General features: G+C 31.7%; 2 protein-coding genes across 4 annotated transcripts; both read left to right on the top strand.

Moving 5' to 3' along the window:
• Window positions 1–448: 448 nt before the first annotated feature.
• LOC137834638 (beta-fructofuranosidase, soluble isoenzyme I-like) lies at window positions 449–6047 on the top strand. Its single transcript, XM_068642723.1, has 7 exons — window positions 449–871; window positions 1764–1772; window positions 3815–4671; window positions 4875–5036; window positions 5142–5353; window positions 5433–5520; window positions 5717–6047. The coding sequence occupies exons 1-7, from the start codon at window positions 502–504 to the stop codon at window positions 5918–5920; spliced, it is 1902 nt and encodes a 633-aa protein (XP_068498824.1). The 5' UTR covers window positions 449–501; the 3' UTR covers window positions 5921–6047.
• Window positions 6048–6964: 917 nt separating this feature from the next.
• LOC137834637 (pentatricopeptide repeat-containing protein At2g29760, chloroplastic-like) lies at window positions 6965–9953 on the top strand. Of its 3 annotated transcripts, XM_068642721.1 has the most exons (3): window positions 6965–8846; window positions 9198–9257; window positions 9724–9953. In XM_068642721.1, the coding sequence occupies exon 1, from the start codon at window positions 7000–7002 to the stop codon at window positions 8563–8565; it is 1566 nt and encodes a 521-aa protein (XP_068498822.1). In that variant the 5' UTR covers window positions 6965–6999; the 3' UTR covers window positions 8566–8846; window positions 9198–9257; window positions 9724–9953. The 3 variants fall into 3 exon arrangements, with proteins under 3 accessions (XP_068498822.1, XP_068498823.1, XP_068498821.1); XM_068642722.1 differs by lacking the exon at window positions 9198–9257 and having other exon boundaries at window positions 9735–9953; XM_068642720.1 differs by lacking the exon at window positions 9198–9257.
• Window positions 9954–11253: the final 1300 nt, after the last annotated feature.

The following is an 11253-nucleotide window of genomic DNA, read 5'->3' as shown; positions in this document are numbered from 1 at the left end:
AAACACAAATCTAAAACAAATAAATGAACTTAAAGAATACTAACACAATTTCACATTAAAACACTCTCTTTAACAATTATATATTACCTTATTTTGATACTAAAAAGCAAAACCTTAAAAAATAATAATGGATATAGCATGTCTAATACATCTCCAAGTTACTGAATTTTCACCAAATCAGTTAAGAAATATTCATTACTTGATTAAAATGTGTAAAACTAAAAGAAGAAACAAAACAATACAATACAAGTGTTCCACTTTTTGGCTCTCCTTTTAAAGGGTACCTTCATATACCCTCCAATCCCAAACTTGTGTTTCTCAATTTGTTTTTGGCCTTGTCTTCTTTTACAATCCCATTGGAACCACCATTCTTATGTCCAACTTCCACGTGCTACATTTTCCATTCATCTACCACTTTCACTCTCAAAAAACCCTTATTACAATCTTTTTCATTGCAACAATCACAAACCCCAAAGTCCTCCACCATAGCTCAAGCACAACATGGAGGCCAATCTTTCTAACCCCCATGATCTACACACCCCTTTGATGAATCACCCACCAAGACTCAACAAGAATGGCCATAAACCTTCAAAGGGTATCCTTGTGATACTTTGCTCCATTGTTTTTCTCATGTCATTGTTTGCATTGATCATGATCAAGAGCCAAAACCACTTGGAAAAAATGGAGATTGGCAACACAGAAACTACCCCTTTTGATCCTAACATCTCCCCTGCTAGAGGGGTGGCTCAAGGGGTTTCACCCAAGTCCATTCCAACCCTTTTCCACAAAGTTTCATATAATTGGACCAACGCCATGTTTTCTTGGCAAAGAACAGCTTTTCATTTTCAACCACAAAAAAATTGGATGAATGGTAAGTGTGTGTGTGCTTATTTGCTTCACCTACCAAGATTATAACTACGTTTTGTAGTAGTTGCTTGCTCCACGTCAACTTTTCAAATCATAAAATTTTACTTAAAATTGTTACTTTTCACAAGTATATACTCGAATGAGTTTACATTTCAATAAAAGATTATTTCTTTCTACTTTAAGATTGTTTCTTTCTACTTTTAACTGTTGTAATTAATCTGATCAATTTAGGGTTGTTTTTCTCTTGTAACTCCATAACTTTTCCATACACCCTCATAGGTTATGTGAGAAGATCATTTGTCTTTAAAAAAAATAATACATTATGAATTTTATAATCTGAAAATGTTGTTTTTCTATTTACACCTCTCGGAATGTAAAATTTAAAAAATATTTCTAGATTTGGAAATACCTTTTAGATTCTAGTATCTAGATTATAGTATCTGAAATATATATATTCTCTTTTGGATTGTACAATCCATAGCACTCTTTACCACTATATATATTTTGAATTGTAAAATCCGAAAGATATTGCAAAATCCAATAATACATTTCAGATTATACAATCCAAAATATCATTTTAAAATATATTATGGATTGTATAATCTTAAAAGTATTTCCGAAGTGTTTGTAAAATTTATAATATAGTATACATGAAAAAATGAAAAAAAGAACTAACATATATTTAGAAAGTTATGGTTGAAATTAAAAATATATATAAAAATGTAAGAAGAATCTATAAATATTGAGTTGTGAATATATCACGACTTAACTTTATTTCAATTGTGTCTTTTTTTTTTCTTTTTTTTTAATGATACTGTTTGATAAAGTGTCTAACAGTCAATGTCTTGTTGGTTTTCATGTTTGGTGCTGATGATCTTTGCTTGAATTGGCTCCAGATCCAGATGGTATGTTGCTTTTCCATTTTATTTCTCAATTTTATTTTCTGTTCCTTTTACTTTTATATTCTGTGACATATTAATAATTTTTTACAGTCACTAAACTAAATATTTTGTCCCTAATAAAAAATAATAATAACTAACATTTAAACATAGTGTGAGTTATATGAAAGGAGATACACAAAATGTTAGCATAAATAAAATACAAGATATTAGAAAATGGAATTTCTCTAATTCACTTTCACCTTAAATTTTTAATATATACTTATGATATTTTATATATGTAAAATTTAGGAATTTTGATCCCTCAATTTGCATCAAATAAAATTTAAATTATATTAAGAATAAGTTTATTGGATTTGAATCATCTAGTTCAATTAATTAAATATATAAAATTTTGTTTTTAGAAAAAAATACATAATTTTATCTACAATTTGCACACAGTTCTATAATTAGAAAAAATAAAGATTTTTTATTTTATTTTTATAAACTAAATAATTAGAAAAATATATACAATTATAATATAAAAATTTTATGTGATAAAAATAGATTATTGATTTGATTGATGTTCCGTTGAATTGGTAAGTTAAAAGTCTAATACTTGAAATAATATTTATTGGATTAGATTGGTTTGGTTTCAGTTAGATTAATTAAACTAAAATTTTAAATAATTTAATTGATTTAACTTGAACTCTTAAGTGGATAAAATTGATGAACATTTCTGGTAAAAATTGTCATTTTTTTTAATGAATAAGATTTTTTTACTTTATTTTCTTTATTACTTACTTTAGATAAGTTGAATCTTATTATTGTTTCAAGCATTTAATATAAACTTAAAAAAAAAGTATAAATACTAATTTTACGTAAATAAAAATATGAAATTATAAATATAAAGTAGATAAACCATTACTCCCTTTAACATGGAAATGGTGTATATCTACTTTCTCAGATTCAGAGTTACCAGAACTAGAAAAAGAAAATATTATAAACAGAAAAAGAATTATCCTCTTTACATGATATAAAAGATTAAATTACTACAAAATACATGTAATTATATATCTTCTCATTATCTCACAAAATAACAAAACATTAAAATCAAAGCATAATGTGCTATTTTATCGAAAAAGGATGAGAATCAAATCCAAAATCTTTTTAAAAAAGTCACAGACAATTTACAGAAAAAAGTTTGAAAAATAGTAAACCTTTAAAAATGAATAACTAAATAATTAAAATTTTAATTTATATATTTAACTTAAAAATAAATTTCAACTCTTATTTCTTATTTAAAAGACATCACATCTCCATATAACTAAAATTGAGTCTCATATCTAGTATAAATAATATATTTAATCAAATCTTGAAAAAAAAAGCAGATATATGCAAAGAGTTTGGAGATATTTACAATGTTATTTAACACAAAATATTATACTAGATAAAGTGTATACACTTTTATACTAATTGTTTTTAAAAAATACATGTAAATTTTTAATTAATTGATAGTTCAGGAACTTCTATAGTTCACTAAACTTGTAATCTTCATTAAAAGTAGGACAAATTTTTATGTGCAAACTTAGGAGGGTGACATCTTATGGCTACTTAGAATTGTTTTAATACAAGATAAAGTAAATAGCTTAAATTGATAGAATAGGAGATGTATTAACATATAATCAAAAATCAAAGTATGATTAGTTATATATGTTTAGGATTTAGGGTTTATGATTAGTTGTATATGTTAGAAATCTCACATCAATTAGAAATTAAAGTATTTTATAGTATATAAGTGGGTATAAACCTCACCTCATAAGTCAATTTTATGAGGTTGAGTTAAGCTTAAAATCAACTTCTTAATATAGTATTAAAGTCATTTCGAGTCTATCTTATTGAGTGTTTTATCAGGTCACTCATTTGACTAGAGATGTTTTAGGCTTATTAGGGTTTAAAAATATTATTAGTTGTATATGTTTTTAATTATTATTAAGCTTTAAAAAATAGAGAAGGATGAAAGAAGAAGAAAAATGAGATTAGATTGAGATTTTATCATATGATTGCAGGTCCATTGTTTCACATGGGGTGGTACCATCTATTCTATCAGTATAATCCTGATTCAGCTGTGTGGGGGAACATCACATGGGGGCATGCAGTATCAAGGGACATGATTCATTGGCTCTATCTACCCATTGCTATGGTCCCCAACGACTGGTATGATATCAACGGTGTATGGACTGGATCGGCCACGATTCTGCCAGGTGGCAAAATCATAATGCTTTACACAGGTGACACCAATCACTACGTGCAAGTGCAAAATCTTGCATACCCTGCCAATCTATCTGATCCACTTCTCCTCCATTGGGTCAAATATCCGGGTAACCCGATCCTGCTGCCCCCGCCCGGTATTGGCTCCAAGGACTTTCGGGACCCGACCACGGGTTGGATCGGGTCGGATGGAAAATGGAGGATCACAATCGGGTCAAAGAAAGGAAAAACGGGCCTTTCATTAGTTTACAAAACCACTGATTTCATCAACTTTGAGCCAAACGATCACTACTTGCATGCAGTTCCGGGTACGGGTATGTGGGAATGTGTGGACTTTTACCCGGTTTCGATAAACGGGTCGAAGGGTTTGGATAGTTCAGTAAATGGGCCATATGTTAAGCACGTTCTAAAAGCTAGTTTGGATGACAAAAGGGTAGATAGTTATGCACTTGGAACCTATTTTGTTGAAAATGACACGTGGGTACCCGATGACCCGTTTATGGATGTGGGTATCGGGTTGCTTTTGGACTATGGAAGATACTATGCTTCAAAGAGTTTCTATGATGAAGAAAAAGAGAGGAGAATTCTGTGGGGTTGGGTCAATGAAACTGATATAGAAAGTGATGACTTAAGAAAGGGTTGGGCTTCTCTTCAGGTATCATTTTTTTTCTTCTAAGTTTGATTCTATCTTTTGTTTCTTCAACTTTCATTGTGATTTTAGTTTAAATTGTGATCATGTATTGGTCAAGTTAGAAATTCACATGGAGAAGTGATTGATGAAATGTTATGATTTTTCATGGTTGAGTTTATAACTTTATGTGAACATAAACCTTAAATCCATGTTTTCTGTTTTATCAGACAATTCCAAGAACAGTGTTGTTTGATAACAAGACTAGAACTAATTTGCTTCTGTGGCCAGTAGAGGAAGTAGAAAGCTTAAGACTAAGTAGTGATGAATTTGAAGGAATGGTGGTTAAGCCTGGCTCTGTTGTGCCACTAAACATAAGCCTAGCAACACAGGTTTGTCTGTAGAATTATGTAACTTTACTCAAATGTTTTGTTGCATTGTCACTCAGAATAATTGTACTCATCAACAACTAATTTCATTTACCAAAAACATCTCAGTTGGACATATTTGCTGAATTTGAGATTGAATGGTTGAACTCCAAAAGTAATGGTAAGAACAACATGGGTTGTGGAAAGGGTGGTGCCACTGACAGAAGTGCTTTTGGACCATTTGGTCTTCTGGCAATAGCAGATGACTCACTTTCTGAACAAACTCCAATCTATTTTCGTCTTTCTAATACTACCACTTTCTTCTGTGTTGATGAAACAAGGTGAGAAATTGCACTTGGTAATACAAATTTTCTCTTTTTAAAGAAAAAACATGCTAATGAGTTGTTGGATCTGATGTAGATCATCCAAGGCTTCTGATGTTTCAAAGGCAATTTATGGCAGCAACATTCCAATCCTCAGTGATGAAAAATTGTCAATGAGGGTATTGGTAAGTGTGAATTGTACTTCTTGTTCACTTGGCATGTGGCTATATTACTTATTTTAGTTTTTATCATTGGTTTTCTCTTTAGATTTAGTTTTCATATAGGAAATGCATGTTCAAATGTAGTTTGGGGTGAAATTATGTTTTTGTTTTGATTAATGCACATGTTTTTTTGTAACAATTAACTTTCCAATTTGATCAGGTTGACCATTCAATTATTGAGAGCTTTGCTCAAGGAGGGAGAAGAGTGATCACAAGTAGAGTTTACCCAACTGAAGCAATATATGGAGCTGCAAGATTATTTGTATTCAACAATGCAACTGATATAAACATTAAGATCTCCTTAAAGATTTGGCAATTGAACTCTGCTTTCCTACGTCCCTTTCCCTTTGATCAAAGTCATTGAAGATTGTTTATTTATATTATTCTCATTATCATTGTGATGATTTATGTATTGCTATTGACACATGTAGATCAACAATCATTCATGAAGTTAATGAATTTTGGTTGAATTATCAACACTTTGTTAGGAATTCATTACAAGTTAACATTAGCTAGAGCAAATGGTTGTTTCCCCCTAAATTATCTTAATTCATAATATTGGATATGTAATTGATGAATGACATTATGTATTATATTTCTTTCTTGTCGTATTGTACACTAAAATGCTAGTTGGATATATGGTGGATTTATCAATTTTACTTGCAACTATAATGTACATTTCTGAAATATAGTCTCATGCCAATATATAACGAAATCTTGATTATAATTTGTATTCGAACATTGACCTAGATTACTTTAAAGTTTTTGGGGTTCATTCCTATTTTAAGTACCTTTTTATTTCAAACTTTCGTTCAAAGTTTATATGCCGATTCTAAAATCAACATAAAAGGTCTGATTTAACCGTCATAAAAAATGTCGGTTGCATTAGTGTTTCTTAATAGTCTATCATAGTCGAGATTTTGACTTATCATGTCATTCATTATCGAGGTCTCATTGATTTTTACGCTCAATATACTTGACATGAAGTGAATATGTTAGAGATCTCATATGAATTAAAAAAAGAACAAATTATATTATATAGGTGGGGTCAAATATCATCTTACCAAAACGATTTTGTAGGGTTGATTGACTTAAATTTCATTGTCTAAATATGATATCAAAAGTTATTTTTCGCATTCATTTCATTAATTTTTTCTCTTCTTCCATGAATATCAAGAATGAGAATCCTAATATTTTATGTTGACCCACTCCTATTAGTATGATTAATCTCTTATTTTTTTTAATAGAATGTTTAATTTTATTTTTCTAAGTCTTTTGTTTAAAAATAGAAAATAGGTGAACATTGATTCAAATGTGAGTAATGAAAAAATAATTATAATTTATAATATTAGTAATTATAAAATTATGAATTTCAATGATTTGATTTATTCATTGAGACAAATTTATCTATAGCAATTAGGTAATACGTTAGTGGGTGATGCCATGAAGGCTCAGAATCTGAATGAAATAGCAATTCGTGCTCAACAACAACTCATCACAAACCCTAATCCCCAATTGTTGAACCCTTTTCTTTCACTTCTAACAAATTCTAAAAATGCATTCTTTCATCTCTTCAACCAAATGCTCTCAAACCCTTTCTCCCATAACCACTACACTTTCACCTACGCCCTCAAGGCATGCTCCTCCCACCACACGCGCTCCAAAGCGCTCGAAATCCACGCGCGTCTCCTTCTATCTGGTCACTACGTCGACATCTTCATCCAGAACTCGCTCCTCCACTGCTACCTCGCCCACAACGACGTCGTTTCCGCCACAAACCTTTTCCGATCAATTCCCTCCCCCGGCGTCGTTTCATGGACCTCACTAATATCGGGCCTCGCCAAATCGGGCTTCGAGGCCCAAGCCCTTCACCATTTTTCAAAAATGAACTCAAAGCCCAAAATTGTCAGGCCCAATGCAGCCACCCTAGTCGGCGCGTTGTGCGCGTGTTCATCTCTCAGGGCTCTGAGACCCGGCAAGTCCGTTCACGCTTACGGCGTGAGGGTGATTGCCAACGCGAATATTGTTTTTGACAACGCGGTGTTGCACTTGTACACTAAGAGTGGGTCGTTGAAATATGCGAAGAACCTGTTTGATAAAATGTCTACGAGGGACGTGATTTCTTGGACCACTTTGTTGATGGGCTACGCGCGTGGTGGCCACTGCGAGGAGGCTTTTGGTGTGTTTAAACGAATGGTGTATAGTGCAGAAGCTGAACCTAACGAGGCAACTATAGTGACTGTTTTATCAGCGTGTGCCTCTTTTGGAGCATTGAGTTTGGGGCAGTGGGTGCATTCGTATATTGACTCACGACATGACCTTGTGGTTGATGGAATTATTGGGAATGCTTTGCTCAACATGTATGTGAAGTGTGGAGATATGCAAGTGGGGTTAAGGGTTTTTGAGATGATTGTGCACAAGGATGTTGTCTCGTGGGGCACTGTTATCTCTGGCCTTGCCATGAACGGTTATGGGAAAAGAACATTGGAGCTATTTTCACGGATGTTGGTTGAAGGGGTTGAGCCTGATGATGTTACTTTTATTGGGGTGTTGTCTGCATGCAGCCATGCGGGGTTGGTGAATGAAGGGGTTATGTTTTTCAAAGCAATGAGGGATTTTTATGGCATTGTGCCACAGATGAGGCATTATGGTTGCGTGGTGGATATGTACGGACGTGCTGGTTTGTTTGAGGAAGCCGAGGCTTTCCTTAGAAGAATGCCTGTTGAAGCTGAATGGTCTATTTGGGGAGCTCTTCTTCAGGCTTGCAAAATCCATGCCAATGAGAAGATGTCTGAATGGATAAAGGGACACCTCAAGGGGAAAAGTGTTGGTGTTGGTACTCTTGCTTTGCTGTCTAACATGTATGCCAGTTCTGAACGATGGGATGATGCTAACAAGATTCGGAAGAGTATAATGGGGACTGGAGTGAAGAAAGTCGCCGGATGTAGCTGGGTAGAGCTTGAGCTCTACAACAACAGATTGGATAAGGGAGCATCAATGAAGTTTTGACATGGAGAATGATACCAACAATGATATATAGCCTCGTGAGGTTGAAGTTGAGTACTGGTCTCAGCATTTCTCTGTTCATATGTGGAGCCAATATGTGATTCTTCGCAGAATCGCAGCCGCGAGCAGGTCCTATACAGCAGCAGGAGGAATAAACAGAGGCTGTTCTCGAAAATCCCAACACCAGTGTGGTCGACGATTGGGTGTAGAAGGGGAAGAAGGCAGAACTTTAAGGCATCATTCGTGACCTTCGCAAACGCAGTAGGTTCTTCCAAACCCTCCAGGTCAGTTTTAATTTCATTCATGCTTTCTCTTAAAGTACAAAAACTAAGATTAGATGGAACAGTGTCATCATCACCATATTTTGTTGTTTAATTTCAAAAGTGTGAATCCTCGTTGATGGAAAATTTCCATAACTAAAATACTTGTCAATTTAAACATTAATCCCCTTAAAGACACGGATTCTCAATTTTGTTCTTATACGTAAATGTTTATTAAATTGCTTCCTATTAGTACAAACTTAACCAGTTTGATTCTGCTATCATATGTTGTCTGCTAACCACATTTGCACTTTTTAACTTGGTTGTGTTGTGTGCTACACTTTGGGACCAAACTGACTATGTTTACATGTATAGGATGAGTTTTCATGCATGTGGGCCAAATTGAAAATCTGCAACACGTGTAGGAACTGCATTGTATGTTTAATCTTCTTGTTATAATCGTTACTGCTTTATTGTTAAAGTGTGGTTTGCAAATTACAAAGTTTGAAGGATTCTCTTCTGCAGAAAGCTATTTTTTTAACCATGATATTGGGTATTTACCTCTCTCAGTATAGTTTATTTCGTTTCCAACATGGTTTAACCAATTCCAAGTACTGTCCAATGGTCTCTTGTTTTTGCCCTTACACAGATAAATTATAGGTTCTTCCCAAAAAATTGATGAGCTTCTCAATTTTAACTTGGTTTTTCTCCAAAATTAAAATTTGAATTATGCATCAAACAATTTCTTTTATTGATAAACTTGATTGTGTTTTTCTATATCTAATAAAAAAAAAAGTATTTTATTCAAATAGAAAAAGGACCCAGTATAAAAAAAAGACGAATTTATTTTCTCTTTATCTATTTCCCATGGCATTATCTTATACTGCAACCTCTCCTACAGAGATGATGCAGGAAGAAAGCAGGGAGGTGAAGAAAGCATGGAGGTGTAGGAAGAAATTACCACATCTCTGCCATAAACGTGGGCCAAGGACCAGAGGTTAATTAACGGGCTTCTACTTTGGGCTACCCATATTTTAGGGCTTTGCGTTTTATACCCCATGTTTCTAAACTTGCACCTCCATGAGGAGGTTGAAATGACAAAAATGTCCGTAAAAAATAGATTCCAAATTACATATTTTGGTATGTATTTCTAAATCTATAAAATATCATTCAAAATATACACATTCTAAAATATATTAATATATTATAGATTATATATTACAAATGTATTTTCACATCAGAAATACATTATATAATCTACCATTCATAATACATATTTATAAAAGATAAAATTGAAAATTCAATTTTTATTAAGATGCATACATATCACTACTTTTATTTTATTTTGAACATCTTCTTCCTCAACTCTAATACTTTATTTTTGCACCACATGCATGTAGTGGAGTTGTTAAAATACCATTTGTGCATTATTTAAATAAAAAATCTCATTCTTCTTGGAATACATTAAAAAAATAGAAAATTTGGAATAGTCTATCCAAAAATATATTCTCAGTAGTATAATTAAGAACAATTTTTCTACAGATTAGGTAATCCATAATAGAGATTATACAATACAAAACTATATTTAGAATCACGAAGTATGAATATTTTAAAATTACACAATATAGAATATATTTTTATCACATGATCGTAGATTAAGTAATTGAAAATATAATTTTGAATTGCGTAGTTTATAAATGTTATGAATAATTTAAAAGAAAGTTTAAAATTGATTATGATGATATTATTATAAGGTTATTTTGATATTTTTGTATAGTTTAGAAGTGTAGGAAGAAAAAGATGAGGAAGAAAGAATTTCAACAAACCAATATTTATGATGATAACTTGGTGGCTTATTAACACCACTCTTTGTTTTGATTGGTTAATGATTTTGATTGAGATGTTATTGCTCCCAACACATTCACCATGATAGTGAAACCCATTTGCCTCAATGCCCCAAAACTTGCACGCCACAAAGATCAATATATATTCAAATCCATAATTAACAATAGGTTAAATATTTTTTAGTTTCTTTTAATTTCAAGCAAAATTGGTTTTATTCTTCAAACTTTATACCTTCTAAATTCTTAGTTTAAATTTATATTTTCTAAATATTTGTAACATGTAAATTTTTTTGTAATTCTTTTTGACAAACGACTTTTCAACATAAACTTATTAAAATATTTTAAATTGACTTATTTTTTTATGTGAATAATATAATTCACATTGAAAATATGCTTATCATATAATTTTTTTTTTGATAAAAACTTATTTAAATAGTTTTCTTATTTTAAATATATAAGATATTTAAAGTTTATACTAAAAATAAATGAAAAGTATATTTAACTTTTAATAACATCTTATAAAAAAATTAAAATAAAATATTATAAATTTCAATATTAAATGTATAATAATTATAATATCAATAATA

Source organism: Phaseolus vulgaris, chromosome 5 (genome assembly GCF_000499845.2).
Source record: "Phaseolus vulgaris cultivar G19833 chromosome 5, P. vulgaris v2.0, whole genome shotgun sequence".
In the NCBI taxonomy this organism is placed as follows: domain Eukaryota; kingdom Viridiplantae; phylum Streptophyta; class Magnoliopsida; order Fabales; family Fabaceae; genus Phaseolus; species Phaseolus vulgaris.
Note: the sequence above shows the minus strand (reverse complement) of the source record. Positions and strands in the feature narration are given on the sequence as shown.